Here is a 19,066-nt window from a genome sequence, read left to right as displayed (position 1 = left end):
AATTTTAATTCCAGTATAATTAACATAGTGTTGTTAGTTTCAGGCTTTTAATATTGAAATTGAATAACTGTGTACATTACTCAGTGCTCATCACGACAGGTGCATCCTTTGTCCGCATCACCTGTCTCCCCATCCCCACCCACCTGCTCTCTAGTGACCAGCAGTGTGTTCTCTGGAGTTAAGAATCCGTTTCTTGGTTTGTCTCTTTTCTTTGTTTTGTTTCTTAAATTCCACATATGAGTGAGATCATAAGGTAACTGTCTTTCTCTGATGACTTATTTAGCATCATACTCTCTAGCTCGTTGACAGCTGGACATCTCAATTTGCACTTCTGTGATTGCAATGGAGTTGAGTATATTTTATTGTTTGACTCTTTCCAGAGACAGGAAATAAAAGTCATTTTGTACTTTGAGATGTGTGAAGTGTCTCTCCGATTTCTGACTTTATGGGAGGGGCAAGGACTCCTCAGCTTCAAATGGGTCCTCTGACTCTCCAGGTTGGGGTCCAGGCAGGGGGTTCTGTCACACTCCTTATGACTGTGACCTATCTTAGCTTAGAAAAAGTGTTACTTTTTAGACTGTCAAGATGCCTGTAAAAGTACCTTCAGGTGGTTGTCTGTAACCTGCACCCTGTCTGGCACATCCACACCTCTTGTTTGTCAATAGTCAGGAAACCCTGAAAATCATTTACACATTCTTTTGCCCCAGAACTGCAGCACTGACTAGTCAGGCTTCTTGAACGCGAGGGGCCAGTGTTGACGCAGGTCAGCTGAGGCCCAGAGCGCCGCTCCAAGGCCTGTGCGGGTTCCAAAGTGGCTAGGGGCTGTTTGACTCTGACCAGGCTACTAGACGTCTAGCTGACTCTGCTGCCTTTTTCCGGACCTCTCCCACCACGGATCCCTCTAAAGCCGCCCCCTCCTGTACCCTCCCGCGCCTGCACACAGCGGTCTGCTTCAGTTGGCTCTCAGACCCGGCTAGCCTGGCCGCGCGCACCTGCGGCCGCGCGCACCTGCCGGAGCCAGAATGGGGTGGGTGCGGGGGCAGGCAGGTCACTTGAGCCGCCGGCTGGGCCTGCGCGCGTGCCGAATCCTGGGCGCGGCCGTGCCCCGGGACACCTGTGACCCCGGGCTCCTAAGTCGACAGCAGTCGCCCGGGGGCCGAGTCCTCCCGCAGGGGTCACTGCCGCGCGCGCGCCGCCTTTCCTTTTGGGGGCGGAAGCCCGGCGGGCAGAGGGCAGTGGGCATGCGCACTGCGCCCGCCCCGCGTCCGGCGGCCGTTGCCTTGGTGACCGCAGGCCGGCCGCCGGGGCCCCGCCCCCGCGCCGCCGCCCGGCGGACCTGGCCGCGCCCCACGGCCGGGGTGAGGGGTCTGACTGGGTTGGGGTTCCGGGGACTAGGGGGTGGGCTCGGGGTGAAGGGGAGGCCCGGAGTGGGGTGTCCTAGGGTAAGGGGGGGTCAACTCGGGGTGAGGGGTCGGCCCGGGGTGGGAGACGGGGTAGGGGTGAGGAGTGCGGGCTGTGAGGGGGGCCGAGATCAGGGGTGCGGGGAGGGGTGAGGAGGCCAGCCTGGGGTGGGGGACGGTCTGGCCAGGGGTGAGGGGGCCGGGGTGAAGGGGTCCCGGGTTGAGGGAGGACCCGGGTTGAGAAGGGACCGTGAGGGCTGGGGGGAGCCGGGATGAAACAGGGTGGTGAGGGGTCCCCGAAGTAAGAATGTCAACCCGGGGTGGGGGTGGGGGGTCGGACCAGGGTGGGAGTTAAGCGGGAGCGGTCCCAGATGAGTGGGGGCCAGGAGGAATGACCCCGGGATGAAGCTGGTCGTTTTGGGGGCGCCCGAGGTGAAGACCTCCGGGGGACGTAGGCTGCGAGGGGCGGGGTCTTGCGGAGGGGGCGGGGAGGGGGCGGGACCCTCGCTGGACTGAGGGGGAGCTAGGTCCTGGGGGTCTGAGCCCAGCCCCCGGGGGCGGGGCCCTCGGCCGGGGTGGGGGCGGTGACCTCCGGTTGGGGGGCTTTAAGGAGGGGTTGGAGGCCGGCGGGGGTAGGCGGGTAGCGGCCTGGTCAGGGGTGGGGGCGCCTGGTTGGGTGCGGGGAGCCCGGTGCCCAGTGGACCTGGGCCTGGCCCGGGGTGGGGGCGGGGGCTCAGGCGGCCCGGGGAGGGACGGGTCCCCGCGGGGTGGGCCGGGCCCCGCCGCCCGGCCCCGCCCTGCCCCACTCGCCGCGTCCCGGTCGTGCAGGAGCCGCAGCCCGAACGTCCGCGCGCTGCGGGCCGGCCGACGAGGGGCGCGCGTCGACGCACGCACCGCGGAGCCGCCTCGGAGCATGTGGAAGCTGAGCCGGAGCCGGGTGCTGCTGGACGAGCCCCCCGAAGACGAGGACGGCCTGCAAGGGGGGCCGCCGCCCGCCGCCGCCTCCGCGGCCTCCGCGCAGGTAGGGGAGGAGGCGGGGCGGGGGGGGGGGGCGGCGGTGCGCGCGGGAGGCCGGAGCCGTGCGGAGGGAGAGCCGTGCGGCCCGTTCGGATCTGGGGCTCGTCCGGGGGCCCCGGTGCTGTGGTGCTCGCCGCCCGCCCACCCCCACCCCAGGGCAACACCCGGGCGGGAGGGCGCGGGGCGCGCACACCCCGGAGCACCCCGGTCCCGGCGCGCTGGCCTTCCTGCAGAGTGGAGGCTGCAGTCGCCGCGCTGGGCGGTGGGGGGCGGTGGGGGCCTGCCCCGGGGTCGCGGCGAAGTGGGTATTTCCTTCTCTTCAACCTTTGCCTGCCTGGAGGAAGAGGGCAGGTGTCCTTCATGCAGAAGATCGAAAGCCGCTGGCCTTACGAGTTCGGAGATATGCTTGGAATGTTTAGAATTTTTTAATTAAAAGGATCCCAGGTGGGGCCTGTGTGTGTGACACATGTGTTCCCCTCCCCCCCTTTCCAGTGCATAGTTCTCTTCCTTGTCTCATGAAATTTAGGTCAGATTTTCAGCTTTTTTTTTTGTTTTAATGACGTAGTCCTAAAATTGTTGTTGTTGTTGTTGTTGTTGTTGTTGTTGTTGTTGTTGTTAAATGTTTGGAAACTCCTGCTGCTGTTAAAGCTGTTGTGGAAGTTCACGACGATCTGTATCTGTCTTCTGAGGACCTGGGAACGTTCTCGGGACTGTGTCTTCCTGGCCTGCGACCTGAAGGGGCTCGTGCCGGCGGCTGCTGGTGTCGGGTGCCCGCCCCCGCCCGGAGAGGGTCTCATGCAGCACCTGGCTCGCTTCCTAGTTAGCTGCTCTCGCATCATTTACTTTCTGGTCATGGAGCGCCCGCCCTCCGTCTGACTTTTTTCATTTCAAACTTTTACGGTTGCTCTAAGCAGCAACCCTCCTGAACATAAGGATGAGAATTTACATGTTGCTTTAAGTGGCAGCAGAATTAGTTTATACTGGAAATAATTATTGCTGTATCGTTCTTTCTGGAGGAACTCAAAAACTTTAAGCTGACCTTGCTATGTTCTCTGCTCCCATTTCTCTTAATGAATCGTAAAACCCCTTTTCTTTCTTCTTGCAGAATTGTCACCTTAGCTAACAGTGTATTTTTTTTTTCTATTTCAGTAAACTTTATTCTTTAGGTACCCAGCAAAATTGAGTGGAAGAGACAGAGCTGGCATATACTCCCTGTCTCCACACACGCTCAGCCCTCCCCCACTCTCCGGTCCCTTTTGTTACAGTCAGTATCCAGCGCTGACGCCTGCGTGATCTGGTGATCTCGGAGTCCATGCTGTGCATTGGAGTTCACTCTGGCTGGGGCGCGTCCGATGGATTTTGACGAATGTAACATGAAATACATCCGCCATTAGAGTACCGTGCACACTACCCTGAAAACCTCCCTGGTCTACTTATTCATCCCTCCCTTACAACCGCTGATCTTTTCTGTTGTGTCCGTGGCTTTGTCTTTTCCAGAATGTCATACAGTTAGAATCCTCCAGGACGGAGCCTTTTCACACTGGCTTCTCTTATGTAGCCAAATGTGTTCAAGGCTCCTCCATGTCTGTTCGTGGCTTGGGAGCACATTTCTTTTTAGCCCTAGGTGATTTTCGTTGTGTGCTTGTATCGTTTATCTCTACCTACTGAAGGGTGCGCTGGTCACTTCCAACTTTGGGCGGTTATGAATAAAGATGCTTTGCTATAAATGCCTTGGTGCATGTTTTTGTGTGGATATAAAGTTTTACTTGGTTAAATACTGAAGAGTGGGATTGCTGTGTCGTAGGGTAAGACGTTGTCCAGTTTTGTAAGAAACCACCAAACTGTCCTCCAGAGTGGCTGTGACACCCTGCATCACCTATAGCGGGAGAGGGACAGCTTCCGTCGCTCCGTGTCCTCGTTCGCCAGCACTTGGTGTGCTCAGTGCTCTGGGTTTGGGCTGTCTTCACAGGTGTGGGTGGCGTCTCCTTGTCTGAATTTGCGTTTCCCTGATGACACAGGGTGTGGTGCGTCTTGTCACGTGACTTTGTCCACCATACATCTTTGGTGAGGTGTCCGGTCTTCTGCGCCATTTCTTCACTGGGTTACTTGTTTCTTACCGTTGGTGTTGAAGAGTTCTTTGTGTATTTTGGATAATGGTCCTTTATCAGAGATGTCTTTCTCCAGTATTTTCTCCTAGTCTGTGGTTTGTCGTCCTCTCTGGCCGATGTCTTTCACAGAGCAGAAATGTTTTATTTTATTTCATTGTGTTTAGAAGTTTTTGGTTTTAATGTAGTCCAGGTTGTCAGTTATTTTTCTCATGGATTGTGTCTTTCATGTAGCATCTCAGAAGTCACGGCCACACCCAGAGTCACCTGGGTTTTGTCCCGTGTCCTCTTCTAGGGGTGAGAGGTGACTGGGCTGTTGTGTTACTTTATCAAGTGTATGTGTGGTTTGATGTGTGGAAACTCTGCTCTAGAAAACAGAGCCGTGTTTACTCGTGATGGGTTAGTCCCACTCCACAGTTAGTTCCTGCAGGAGGGTTTGTCCCAAAGCCAGCTCTTCTTAGAATGAAATGTGAAAATTGAAGGCCAGTCTACTGTAGAACTTCTGCCTCCAAACATGGGAATTCCCAGGCAGGAGGGACTGGGGGATCGTGGCGGGGGGGCGGGGGGGTGGTGGAGGGCCCGTTGGTGGTTGGTGGCCTGGGGTCGGTGGCGGCGCGGGCCGGGGATTGTGGACGGGGCGTCTCCCGAGCAGGAAGCTGGTGCAAGCTCTTCCCGGCTGCTGGGTGGCAGAGTGCGGGCTAGGAGTGCTGGCCTCACTCTAGAAGGTGTTAGCATTCCTCTCTGGAAAATCAGGTCATGCGGCTATAATCCGTGTTTTGTGTAAAAAGAAAACAATAGCTTAATGTTAAGTTTTAATAAGTTTGAGATTTGAGGCCTTCAAAATCAGTACTTGGAGTCGAGTAAAGCCTGTTAGTTTTTACACCGTAGAAAAAAACTTTGAGCAGCTCTTTTCGCCTTGGCCTTTATTGTCCTGAACACAGGCTGTTTTGCATTAGAATACAGTTAAGGTTTATAAAGCGAGTTCTTCAGTGCAGTCATTTAATAAGGATAGACGAGTTTCTTTTTTTAATAATGTATTTTTTTTAACTTACATCCAAGTTAGCATATAGTGCAATAATGATTTCAGGAGTAGAATCCAGTGAGTCTCCCCTGCATATAACACCCAGTGCTCATCCCAGCAAGAAGGAGAGACAAGCTTTGATGAGTCTAATGTTTATTTTTAAAAGCCTGCTATGCATATAGGGAGAGATTTCTGCATATTCCATGTTAGCTCTTCTTCCCACCTTCCCATAGGAAGTATCGTCACTTTTTTTTGTATAGCTATCCATGAGAAATATTTATGCACACACACAAACACATTTCCTACTGTAAACATCTTTCTGCATCTTCAATTGTTCCCTCAGTAATGTGTGTCTCATGGAGCACTTCCTGTTTAGGTGCAGTGGCTGAAAACAATCTCATTTTTAAGGCTGCATTTTTTTCTTAGTGCATCAGCGGGGCAGAGGGGAAGAGAGAGGGAGGGAGGGAGGGAGGGAGGGAGGGAGGGAGGGAGGGAGGGAGAGAGGGAGGGAGGGAGAATCAATCCTAAGCAGGCTCCATGCCCAGAGTCGGGGCTTGACATGGGGCTCGATCTCAGGACCCTGGGATCATGACCTGAGCTGAAATCGAGAGTTGGACGCTTGACTGACCAAGCCACCCAGGCGCTCCTTATTGGACCTCTCCTGACGGACATGGAGGCTGAGCCTTTTCTGAAATCCCTGCCTGTCAGTTTTATGCAGTAGCAGAGGAGGGGCTCGGAGCGATACTACACTGTGGGAGTTTAGACCATTCTTGGGTTGCTTTGAGCTGGGCTGCAAAGCGATTTAGCTAGCTTTAAGTTAATGCCTTTATTTTATTTTAAAGGTTTTACTTTTAAAAAGTGTTTATTTTGGAGAGCAAGAGAGCAAGCGACCAAGCAGGGGAGGGGCAGAGAGAGAGGGGATGGAGGATCTGAAGCAGGCTCCAGGCTCTGTGCTGACAGCAGAGATCCCAATGTAGGACTCAAACTCACGAACTGTGAGATCATGACCTGAGCCGAAGTCAGATGCTTAACCACCTAGACCGCCCAGTTGCCCCTGGCTATGTTGACTTTTAAGAAAGCAGTCCTCTGTAGATGACCTTTAGGAGGTTATTTCTAGTCCCTTTCTGTTACAACACGCAGCATGAGTCATTTCACGTGTCTGAGGTTACATTTCTAAAAGTGGGGCTACTGAGTCCAGGGGCATATACTTCTGTGATTTGATGGCTGTCTCTAAACTGCTCTCCCAAAGCGGCCGCATGGATGCATGTCGGCCGTGCGTGACCCAGTCTGTCACGAGAGGTGTGTCAGTACGGTATAGTGCAGTGTTTGCAAAGTTTTAGACCTGATGGGTGAAAAGTGGTATCTTTTTTTTTTAAGTTTATTTATTTTGAAAGAGAGAAAGCGAGAGAGCGAGAGCGTGAGCAGGGGAGGAACAGAGAGTGGGGGAGAAAGGGAGAATCGCAAGCAGGCTGTGCACTGTCAGCGTGGACTCATGAACTGTGAGGTCATGACGTGAACCGAAACCGAGGATCCGACACTTAACTGACTGAGCCACCCGGGAGCCTAGAAAAGTGGTATCTTAATTGGGTTTTAATATTTTTCTCATGGATAATATTAAAAAGCTTTTCATGTGTTTACAAGCCTGAATAAGAGAGAACTTACTTAGCTTGTGAGAACTTCCTCACCAGTCCTGCCACCACATCATCAGATACGTTAAGCTATAGTCAGAGTAATTGCATTTCCATGGAAATGTAGCCTGTTATTTCAGATTTGGACCCTGGTTTCTGACGTACTTTGCCTGAGTCTTCCTCTGCCGTTTGTTCGCCAGGTGACCTTGTACAAGCTACCTGACCTAGCCAGGCTCCAGTTTTGTTTTTCAACTGAAAAATTGGGACAAGGGTGCAGTAACACCAGCATTTATCATCTGTCGTGTTAAGGCCTTGACAGGGGTAGTGCGAACGTTTGCCAGATGGAGAGGCCAGTCACAGCAGGAAGGTGATCTGGAAAGGCCATATAGCTAGTGGGTGGTGACAGAGATTCTCCATGCGGGGACTCCTGGCTGGCCGAGTCGGTTAAGCATCCTACTCCTGATTTCAGCTCAGGTCATGATCTCACAGTTCATGGGTTCTGGGATCGAGCCTCATGTCGGGCTCTGTGCTGACAGTGCAGAGCCTGCTTGAGATTCTCTCTCTCCCTCTCTCCCTGCCCCTGCCCTGCTTTCTCTCTCTCTGAAAATAAATAAATATTTAAAAAAAAAAAAAAAAGACTCTTCTTGACTAAGCCTCAGTCAGGCTCATCTGAGCCCTCTCTCCAGGTCTGAGAACATTTGTTAGCACTCAGATGGGCTTGTGCACGTCAATTCAGCTGGTGGGGCGCAGCTTGACAGGGTGGGAAGGTGTGATTCTACATGCCAGGACAGCTGGCTTTGTGCTCACGATGGAGGCTTGTTGCATTTTACTTATTGTCTCCTAGAGCCCTCTAGAATCTAGACAGCACCTCCACAGAGAAAGGACTTCATGTCTGCTGCTGTGTCCCTAATGCCAACAAGAGTGCCGGGCACCTAGCTGGTGTCGTCAGTCAGTACTTGTGAAATGAACGGTGTGGGCACAGGGTTTTCAAGGGGCACCGCCACTGACAAATGCTGCTCAGAGAATGAAGTCGGGAGGGAATCCGAGAATAGGATGTGTGCTCACTGGACGTGGAGGGAGAAATAGGAGTCGCCCAGCCTCAGAAAATCTGATTCATTTTTATTTTTTTAATTTTTTTAATGTTTATTTATCTTAGAGAGAGACAGAGGGAGACACAGAATCCAAAAGACAGGCTCCGAGCTGTCAGCACAGAGCCCGACGCGGGGCTCGAACCCACGAACCATGAGATCATGACCTGAGCTCAAGTCGGCTGCTTAACAGACTGAGCCACCCAGGCGCCCCTGATTCATTTTTAGATACAGATTCATTTTGGGGGAAGCAGATACTTCTTCAGGTAGGGTTGACATATTGGACACTCATATGAGCTAACTTTTGTCACATACAAGTAACTGAGAATTATGTGTGGGAAGGGGAAGAAAAGGCAGAGTTAGAAAAGAAGGAAGAGAAGAACGATTGTAGGTAAAGCAGTCCCTCTCCCTGGATTCATTTGGTTAGCTCATTTTTTTTAATTTTTTTGAAGTTTACTTATTTTTGAGGTAGAGAGTGTGCACACAAGAGTGGGGGAAGGGCAGAGAACGAGGGAGAGAGAGAATCCCAAGCGGTCTCTGCTCTGTCAGTGCAGAGCTCCATGTGGGACTCGAACCCAGAACCCATGAACTGTGAGATCATGACCTGAGCGGAAATCTAGAGGTGGGCGCTCAACTTACTGAAACACCCAGGTGCCCCTGAGTTAACCCATCTTAAAAAAAGAGTTGAGGATTCTTTCACTTTGGTGCTGCCTTAACAGAAATATAATGCAAAACTTGTCTAGTAACCATGTTAAAAAAGTTTTTAAAAAAGGTGAAATCAATTTCGGTGTAATTTTCAAAATTTGGTGTGTCTAAAATATTGATTATATCAATATGTAAACAATATAAAAATTTGTGAATGAGATTTTTCTTTCCCATACTAAGTCTTTGAAATCTGATATGCATTTTATACTTACCAGCATGTTCAATTTGGATGCTAACTTTTCATCAGAAATACTTGATAAATATTTAGATACTATAAAATTCTAAGTTGAAAAAGTAAACCATTTATCCAGGTTGTTCCAAACACGCTGAAAAGTTTTCCAATAGCTGAGTTGAGTATCTGTTTTTAAGCTGACATTTAGGGGCATCTGGGTCACTCAATTGATAAAACATCCTACTCTTGATTTCAGTTCAGTTTATGGGATCGAGCCCCACACAATGCACAGCCTGCTTGGGATTCTCTCTCTCTCTCTCTCACTCTCCCCCCCCCCCCCATTCCCCCTCTCACTCTGCCCCTCCCCTGTGTTCATGCTTTCTCTCTCTCTCAAAATAAACAAACATGACAAAAAACAGACCTTTAGATACTTACAAATGCAGTTCCTCAGCTGTGCTAGCCTGTGTCCGTCCTCTGCACCCTCACTGTGTTTAGCTGGGGTTTTGAAGGCACAGTGCAGCTCCAGAACTCTCCCAGATTCAGGTGGGCTCATCCGAGAGGGTCTGTGGGTTCTTGTGCGTGCCTGGCCTGCCCGGCACGGGATGAGGCCCACGGCCCTGTCCTTCGGCACAGTGAGCGAGGTGAGGACAGAGCCGTGCATGCTCGATGTCTGTCTCTCCCAGGCCCCAGCACACTGCTGCATAATGTTCACCTGGAGATGCTAAGGTTAAGAATTTAGATGAAAATTGTTACTCCAGGAGTTTAATATCCTGATTGATAAGTTTACTTTCACTGGTTTTTACTAGAGCCTAAGGCAGCATGACTCGGAATATCCTGGAAAAATCGCCACTCCTTGTCACGTTTGCGTCGGACGGTGCGGGTTTCCGTGACAGACCGGAAGTCACTGAACAGAGTCCCGCTTACGTCTCCTGCTCTGAGGGCATCTCGCCTCACTGAGCCCTTCCTTGGTAGGTGACCCCACAAGGCCAGTGGTGAGGTATTTATCCTGCCTTTATTGGGTCATCTGGTGGGAAGCATGGCCTTCTTTGCCTTATGTGTGGGGTTGGGGTTTGGGGCTTGGGTGTACGAATAGGGGCTCATCAGCCAAAGACCAAATGAAACTCAGGAGGGCCTTCGCCTGTTATTTGAAAACCAATCAAGATCCAGACCAGGGACAGCGACGAGCGTTTTGTAGACTGTTGTTTCCCTGTCTGGTCATGCATCCCACACCGAGGGAGTTCTTCTTGGTCTGAGAGCTGTGGATGGTCAGATAACAGAGTTTCTTCTCCCAGAAGTCTAGTCTGAGGAAAGACTGGCTCTTCTCACTTCTGTCCATCTCGGAAATGGACGAGGGACCCCAGCAGGCAGGGTAGGAGGGGAGCAGGCAGCACCTGTCCCGTGGGGCCCTGATGTGGGCTTTTCACCTTGCGCGACGGTAACAGGTGTCTGTTAAGGGAAGAAAACTAACGGAGTAGACCGGAGTGCGTCATTCTGTGCAGAATTCTTATCGTCCGAACTGAGTGGCTGATATGAATTGGTTCTACTGTTTGAAAGATACTTTGAATCCTCTTGTGAGTGCTTGCTGTGATGTATAGTAAGTGGGGTTCCTTCCTCAGTAGGGGTGGTTTCTAAAGTAACTGACCCTGTCTCAGTTCCCACCGTGTGCCAGACACTGCGGTGAGCACTTAACACGTGTCACTGCAGATCCTCACAGTGGCCCTGAGAAGTGGGCACACGCAGCCCTTGTTATTTGCAGACTCCCCTCCTCACTGAACTGTGTTCGGGACCCCAGCGCCAGTCCTGGCTGTCATGGTCGTGTCCTGCGCACACGCAGAGGCTGACTGGGCGCTGCTCTGCCTTCTTGGTCCAGCTCTCGCACTGCTAACAGGTGTCCTTTCTGCAGTCTTTTTGGTGCCTCGTTTTCGTGGTTTTTTTTTTTATTGGTGAGTTTGCTTAGCCCCAAAGTGCCGTCTGATGTTCCTGAGGGCAAGAAGGCCGTGATGTGCCTTACAGAGAAAACACATGTGAAGTAAGCTTTTGCCCAGGCGTGGGTTACCGTGTGTGGGCTGTTAGCTCAGTGGTAATGAGTCAAGATATGTTAAATTTAAGAGGTCTTTATACAGAAACACATAAAACAAGGTTATGTAGTGATTGATCGATGGCGATGTGGCCAGAGGCTCACAGAAACCTGGCCCTGTATTTCCCCCAAGAACAGGGATTTAGTAGCTGCTAACTCAGTGTTCAGGACCACTTTTACCGCAGCCCTACCTCAAATGATGACAATCCACAACATTTTACATTTGAGGAAACTCGTGTGGAGTTATGTACTCACTAACAGGAATTTGAGTGCTGATTCCTCTGTGTGTGTGTGTGTGTATACAGATATTTGTGTCCATGTATATATATACGCATATGCATATATATACATGTATATATATATTTTTTGAGTAGGTTCCATGCTCAACATGGGGCTTGAACTCATGACCCTGAGATTCAGAGTTGCTTGCTCTACAGACTGAGCCTGCCAGGCACCCCAAGTTTATATTTTTTTGCTACACTGTTTCTCTTACCTTATTAGGATATTATAAACTTGTGATATCATTTTTCGTTTTGCAAATATTGATATATTTTTTCCCTTCCCCTCTCCCAAATATTGGTATTTTATATAAAGAAAAATTTTAGGACTTCAGAGATCAGTGCCTAGGAACGGATGGAATTGTGTTCTGGCTCAAATTCCAACGTAGCAAACCTCAGTACAGTTTTGCTTTTTGCTGTCCTGATGTTTTGTAATAACGAGTGTACTGATAGAAGTGTTGTGTGGGGGTAAGCAGCCCTCTCTGGTGGAACGTGCTGGAACAGGGTGGGAAGAGAACTGTCATAGACACCCACACTCTTCTGCATCCACCCCTCTCCTCGCTTCATTACTCACTGCGTTGTTTGAGTAGGAGGGTAGGAGTTCCTCTGGCCTGCGGGTACTGACCGAGGCCCCCCAGTGCCCGTTAGTTGGCACGGGAGGTGTGTACGAGGGAGGGAGGGAGGGGGGGAGGGCTGCGAAGCCTCCTGCAGGAGTTTACACAAACAGTCACGATACTTTACAAAGAATACATGTCTCCGCAGGAGGGAGTGCGGGCGGGCGGGGTGCGGATAGAACAGGAAGGATTCCAGCGCAGCTGTTCAGAAGCGAAATCAGAGCCTGAATTTCAGATTGAAGGGGAGTGAGCTGGTCAGTGAGCCTGTGCCTTGGGAGGTGAGGGTCAAGGGCTGAAGGGCAGCTGGAGGGAGCAGGACAGAGCTGTCACCTGTGGCTTTGGGGGCGGTAGGGGGCCCGTCTGACCTGAGACTGGAGAGTCTGGCAGGTGACGCGACGAGGGGCAGAGGCCGAGTGCTCATCTTCGGCAGCACTCTGGGAAATCCGCGGCAGCGGCTCCGTTCAGAAGTCCGAGTTCCGTCGGTCCGTAAGTTGGAGCCAGGGAAAAGGGAGTGGGTAGTGAGGTGTGTTGACAAAGTCCCCGTCCAAGAGTGGGCAGGCAGATCTGGGTCCCAGGAGTCTCTAGAATTTTGTGACCTGAAGCAAATAGTCATTCTGTGTCCCGAACCCTCCCTTACTGTAAAAGGGCACGTAGGAAATAGTTTAAGCTTGTCTGTGGGCAAGATGGTCTGGGTCACTTCTCAGCTTTGCCCTTGTGGCAGACGGACAGCCATTGAACATGTAAACGAATGAGTGTGGGTGTTCCAGTGAAACTTTAAGTATAAAAACCTGGGTTGGTCTGCGGGCCATTGTTTGCTAACCTCTATTTATATTTTATTGATGTGCAGTCGATATAAAATATTACACTAGTGTCTTGTGTACCATATACTGATTCAACATTTCTGTGCCTTGGGAAGTGACCCCCACTGTGAATCGAGCTCCCAGCTGTCACCGTGGGGAGTTGTTACAGTGTTACTGGCTGTATCCCCTGTGCTGTCCTCTTAATTAATCTGTAACTGGAAGTCTGTACCTTTTATGCCTTCCCCTGTTTTGCTCATGCCCCCCCCACTCCCCCCCCCGCCCCCCCCCCCGCAACCACCAGATAGTTCTTTGTATCTAGGAGTCTGTTTTTGTTTTGTTTGTTCTTTTTTTTTTTTTAGATTCCACGTAGAGGTAAAATCATATGGCATTTGTTCTCTATCTGACTTATCTCACTCAGTGTAATATGCTGTAGTTCATCCATGTTGTTGGAACTGGTAAGATTTCATTTTTTTTTTAAATAGCTGAATAATATTCCTGTGTATGTGTGTGTACATGCACGGTATCTCCTTTATGTGTTCATCAATCAGTGGACACTTGGGCTGCTTCTGTAGCTTGACTATTGTGAGTAATGATGCAGTGAGGATACAGGTGCACGTGTCTTACTCTATTTATATTTAAGTAAGCTTATTCACTCTTAGTCATTATTAGGGATAGAACTCAGGAACAAGCACAGGGAAGAGGTGCGCGGGCAGGGTGTGTGTATGTTGCAGGGGCGGTGGGGGGCGGGGGTCCAGAGCTACCTTGCCCCCTGTGGACAGGCCGGCCTCCTAGCACAGGAATGTGGTCACCACCCTGGAGTCTCCCAGAGCCCTGTCATTTAGGAGGTTTTATGGAAGTTCTGTTCCTGGGGCCTGATCAATTAAATCACTGGCCAGTTTCCAGGGCTCTCCTACCCAGAGGTCAGGGGAAGGGAAGGGGGGGCTGCAAGTGCTGCAGGGGTTGGCTTTTCTGGTGGCCAGCCCCACACCGGGGCTCCCTGGCCCCCTCTCCAGTCCTGCATCGGCATACAAAAGGCTATAAAATTCCCAGGAAGCTTTGTGCCAGGAAACTGGGACAGAGACCAAATATTTTTTAGTCTACCACACCCAATATTTGATGTGTTATAAATACGCATGGATTTCAAATTAGACATTTTATCAAGATAGGTAAATGATTTCTTTAAGAACTTTGAAAGTGATAAAATCTCTGTATTTCTTTTTGTTTTTTCCTTCTTGCTTTTATGCTTAGAAAGGCATTTCCTTCCTTGAAATCAGGTTTCTTCCAGTTCCTTTATGGCTTCATTTAAAAGGAGTAAGTCTTTCACCTCTGCGGACTTCATTTTCCTGTCTGTTGTATAAATAAGGATTGAACTCCCCCCCACCCCCCCAAAAATAGATTACCGGTTGTTTTAAATCCATTAAAAATTTGTTCTTTCACCCTCTTTTCATGCCACTTACTCTCTACTGAAACTGATGAGGTCTTTTGGGGGTGACAGTGGGGTCTGTGGGGTCCATAGCCAACGGCCAAGAAAGAATTCTCAAAGATGTTTTTGGTGCAGAAAGTGATTTTATGGAAGCCCAGGGGCAGGACCTGTGGGCAGGAAGAGCCGCCCTGGGACCCCGAGGAGAGACTGGTTATATACCCTGGGGCTGGGAGAGGTGAGGTCCAGGGGAGGTTTCCAGTGAGACTTTCATATGCTAAAGACTCCCGGATACTGGAGGCCTGGCCGTAGTCGGGCTAAGGTTTTTCCCTCCAGCAAAGCATTAGCATTAGCATTAGGACAGGAGGGAGTCCTGGAGGAACTCTGCTCTGCCTGCCTCAAGTGTCTGTCAGTGGGCTGCAGGTTATGAGGACATTTCCTTCTACCTGCCACTTCCTTCTGCCTTTGTTCCCACGTCACATTGAGTGAGAGTTCCTGTTCCTGCACATCTTTGTCAGCACTTGGTGCTGTGAGCGTGTTTTGCGTTTTGGCCGTTGTGACGGCTGTATAATGGTGTCTCGCTGTCATTTCAGTTCCTTGATGACGTATGATATTGATCTTTTCCTGCGTTCACTCGCCATCTGTATATCTTTAGTTAATGCTTAGTTTTTTTACTGAAATCAACGTACCGCGTATACCCTCTGCTTTGGATGAGCATAGACGGCTTCCCTAAGACCGGATGCCAGCTATAGCCGCGTTCCACGTTACCGTGTTTGCTCACGGAAGTGGAGAACAGGGCCTCCCGGGTGGCTCAGTGGGTTAAGCATCTGCCTCGATTTCAGCTCAGGTCATGATCTCACGTTTCTTGGGATCAGGCCCCATGTCGGGCTCCGTGCTGAGCGTGGAGCCTGCTTGGAATTCATCCTCTCTCTCTCTGTCTCTGTCTCTCTGTTTCTGTGTCTCCGTCTGCCCCTCTCCCCTGCTCATGCTTTCTCTTTCAAATAAATAAACAACAAAAAAAGTGGAAAACAGACCTGTTTTTGTATGACAAATAGGAATTCACCCCTTCGGTTTTAGTCTGTATATTTTCTTTGATGAGATGTTTGTGTAAGTCTTTTGGACCCATTTTTAAATTCGGTTTTCATTTTCTTACTGTTGAGTTTTTTTTTTTTTTTTTTTTTTTTAATTTTTTTTTTCAACGTTTTTTATTTATTTTTGGGACAGAGAGAGACAGAGCATGAGCGGGGGAGGGTCAGAGAGAGGGAGACACAGAATCAGAAACAGGCTCCGAGCCATCAGCCCAGAGCCCGACGCGGGGCTCGAACTCACAGACCGCAAGATCGTGACCTGGCTGAAGTCGGACGCTTAACCGACTGCGCCACCCAGGCGCCCCCTTACTGTTGAGTTTTAAGAATTCTTTATATATTTTGGACAATGGTCCTTTATCAGGTTTGTCTTTTGCAAATATTTTGGGGTATGGATTTTCCTCTCATCCTCTTGAATTTTTATCTTTGTTCTTGTCTTCCACACCCCTGAGGGCTGTGCCCTAGTGCGCCACTGACAGGAGCTCACTGTAGTGCACTTGGATCTGAGCCTTCAGAGGCCTGGATGACTTGGGACCTACAGCAGATCCTGTCCTCCGCCCCATTAGGAGATCACCCTACCAGACAAGTAGAGTAATGCAAGAAGAGAGAAGATTTCTACTGTCATTTGCCATTCCAGTAATGATTTTATAATCCTCATTTATTCAAGTCTTCTTTTTAATATAGTTTACGAAGGCAACACGTAACTTTTTTTTCTGAATATTTCTAATGTTTTTGTCCTTGTGAATGTTTTTTTTTCTATTGTCTTTAACTGTAATAAAGCAATTTTTTTTATATTTAGCCATTTCCTTAGGTCTAATGGCTCATTTGATGCTTTGCCATTTTCTTGTTCTCTAGCCTAAATAATAATAAATATAATTTCCTTTCCAGTAGTTTTAACTCGTTTCTGTTTTATGCCTTGTATTGATTAGAACTTACAGAACGTTACTGAGTAATTGTGCTGGAGAGCTGCTGTGTGTTCTTGCTGACTGTGGTGGGCTTTGCCGGCTTGTTTGTTTTGATGGGACTTTAAACATGCTAATATACACAACATTTTATACTGGTTGTATTCAGAGAGACTTCATAGTATTACAGACACAATTTTGTTGTTTATTGTTTGTTGTTTTGCTGTCCCAGAGATCGATAAATGAGCATTTAAAAGTCCTAGCTCAGAAAGGTACTGGAAGTCAGTGTGAAGAAGGGAAAGGACTGTGATTAGTCAGAGGCCTTGCTGCCTGTCCCAGGCAATGTGGACTCAGGAGGCCCTACTAACGTCCTGCTCCGTGAGGCCCTGAAACCTGACCGAATCCCCGGTATTTATGATCTTCACTCAGAGTTAGTAGCTAAAGCATAATAAATTCTGAATTCTAAAACTCTTCCTTTTATAGCTTTTTCTTTTTGGGTAAATTCCATCAAAGTTCAGTTCCTTCATCTTACCAAACGAGAAACTTAATTTTAAGGTAGCTCTTCAGGGGCTTCTGGGTTGTGTACTCGGGAAGCGTCTGACTCTTGATCTCGACTCATGTCATGAGCTCACAGTCTGAGGGTTCAAGCCCCACGCTGAGCTCTGCATTGAGAAAAAATTTAAAAAAATTTTTTTAAAAATTAAAAAAAAAATTTTTTTAAGGTAGCTCTTCCTCCTCAGGAACAAATACTATCCTGCCCATTGGTGTGAACCCTGGAGGGAGAGGGGATCAGGCTATGAGGGCACATTACATTGGCTCACTTAGCATGTGTTCCCAGGTGCTGGTGGGGCCTCCTCTAGTAGGACTGGGAAGAGAAAACTTACATTTCTCATTGTGTTTGGGGGCAGCCAGACTCCCTATGCCCAAGTTACCTGGGAAAGAATTGAACTTGGAACAGAGTTGACTGGGGAGGGAGGAGGAGAGGGCTTGAGGTTCTGTTTCGCTGATGTGGCCTGTCAGTCATGGGCTGGCTTGGTTCTTGGTGCTGCTGCACGTACAGGTGACATGTTATCCTGGAGTCAACAGGTTTCTCAGAGGCATCCTGATCTCTGGACTGGGACGGAGAAGTTTGGTCTAGAGGAACGCTGAGGACAGCACCCTCCAGTTCCTCTAGCATGCTGGTTGTATGTGATTTACAGAAGCATTGAGGGGTGGAGGTCTCCTATGGCTCCTGTGTGGTGGAGAGAAGCATGGAGGCCCGCCTCTCCTGCTGTCTTCACTTTCTTGATTGTGTCCTTTGAGGCACAGTTTTTAAAAATTAGCATGAGCTCCAGTTTATCTCTTGTTTTCCTTTGTTGTTCATGGTCTTGATATCTTCGCTAAGAATCCTTTTCCAAATCCAGCCTCATAAAGATTTAACCCCTGTGTTTTCTTTTAAGAGTTTTATAGTTTTAGTTCCTACATTTAGATCTTTGATCCATTTTGAATTAATATTTGTATATGGTGTGAGGTAAGAGTCCAATTTCATTTTTTTGCTTGTGGCTATGTATTATTCACAGCATCATTTGTTGAAAAAGACTATTCTTTTCTTATTTCATGGTCTTAGCTCCCTTCAAAAAAACCAGTCGACCTTAGATGTATGGGTTCGTTTCTGGATTCTCTTCCATTCATCTATTTATTTATTCATGTGCCAGTGCCGCACTGTCTTGATTACCATTGCTTTGTAGTGAGTTGTTTTGTTTTTTTTTTTAATTTTTTTTTTTTAACGTTTATTTATTTTTGAGACAGAGAGAGACAGAGCATGAACAGGGGAGGGGCAGAGAGAGAGGGAGACACAGAACTGGAAGCAGGCTCCAGGCTCTGAGCCATCAGCCCAGAGCCCGACGCGGGGCTCGAACTCACGGTCCGTGAGATTGTGACCTGAGCTGAAGTCGGACGCTCAACCGACTGAGCCACCCAGGCGCCCCTGTAGTGAGTTGTTTTTAAAAATGTTTTTTTTATTTGAATGTCATTGACACATAATGTTACGTTAGTTTCAGGTGTATGACATTGTAGTTCAACTTCTTTATATATTATGCTGCACTCACCACAAGTGTATCTGCTCTCTGTCACCGTATAGCACTGTTACACCACCACTGACTGTATTCCCTCTGGTGTGTCTTTCATCCCCAGGACTTCCTCATCCTATACCTGGAAGCCTGTACCTCCCACTCCTCTTCATCCACTTTGCCTGTCACACTGTCCCTTTCCCTCTGGCACCTGTCAGTTTGTTCTTTGTGTGGGTGCTTTGTGGTAAGTTTTTTTGTGAGTGCTTCTACTTTTTTTTTTTTTTAAACATTGTTTTGACCATTTGGAATCTCTTGTGATTTCATATAAGTTTTAGAATAGCCTTATCATTTTCTACAAAGAAGTCAGGTAGGATTGTGATAAAGGATTGGATTGAACCTATAGCTCAGTTTGGGGACATTGCTATCTTGACAATGTTATGTCTTGTGATCCATGAACATGGTATGATTTTCCATTTATTCAAATATTTTAAAACTTTATTTTAGTAATATTTTGTAGTTTTCAGGAAATAAATTTTCATCTTTTATAAAATTTATTTCTAATTATTCCTTTTGATGTGTTTTTAAATGGGATGGTTTTCTTAATTTCTTTTTTTGATCATTGCTGGTGTATAGGAACACAACTGATTTTTGTATATTGATCATGTGTTCTCTCAACTTGTTGAATTCTTTTGTTGGCTGTAATAGG

The 19,066-nt window shown here is 48.8% G+C and overlaps 1 protein-coding gene and 1 long non-coding RNA gene across 3 annotated transcripts in view; both read left to right on the top strand.

Moving 5' to 3' along the window:
* The first annotated feature begins 1,265 nt into the window (after nt 1-1,265).
* The window catches only part of TDRP (testis development related protein), a 38,858-nt gene continuing 21,057 nt past the window's right edge, over nt 1,266-19,066 (top strand). The window contains exons 1-2 of one of the 2 annotated variants that reach the window (XM_058719803.1): nt 1,266-1,358; nt 2,229-2,421. In XM_058719803.1, the coding sequence (XP_058575786.1) occupies nt 2,314-2,421 (108 nt within the window). In that variant the 5' untranslated portion in view covers nt 1,266-1,358; nt 2,229-2,313. Of the gene's footprint in view, nt 1,359-1,815; nt 1,833-2,228; nt 2,422-19,066 lie in introns of those variants that run through there. The other variant, XM_058719804.1, reaches the window with a different exon arrangement.
* Nucleotides 2,429-4,144, top strand: LOC131506307 (uncharacterized). The gene is made up of 2 exons (XR_009258850.1): nt 2,429-2,861; nt 3,066-4,144. It is a non-coding gene; the product is annotated as an uncharacterized LOC131506307 (long non-coding RNA).

This window comes from Neofelis nebulosa, chromosome 3 (assembly GCF_028018385.1).
Source record: "Neofelis nebulosa isolate mNeoNeb1 chromosome 3, mNeoNeb1.pri, whole genome shotgun sequence".
NCBI lineage: Eukaryota > Metazoa > Chordata > Mammalia > Carnivora > Felidae > Neofelis > Neofelis nebulosa.
This window is presented reverse-complemented; position numbering and strand designations above follow the sequence as displayed.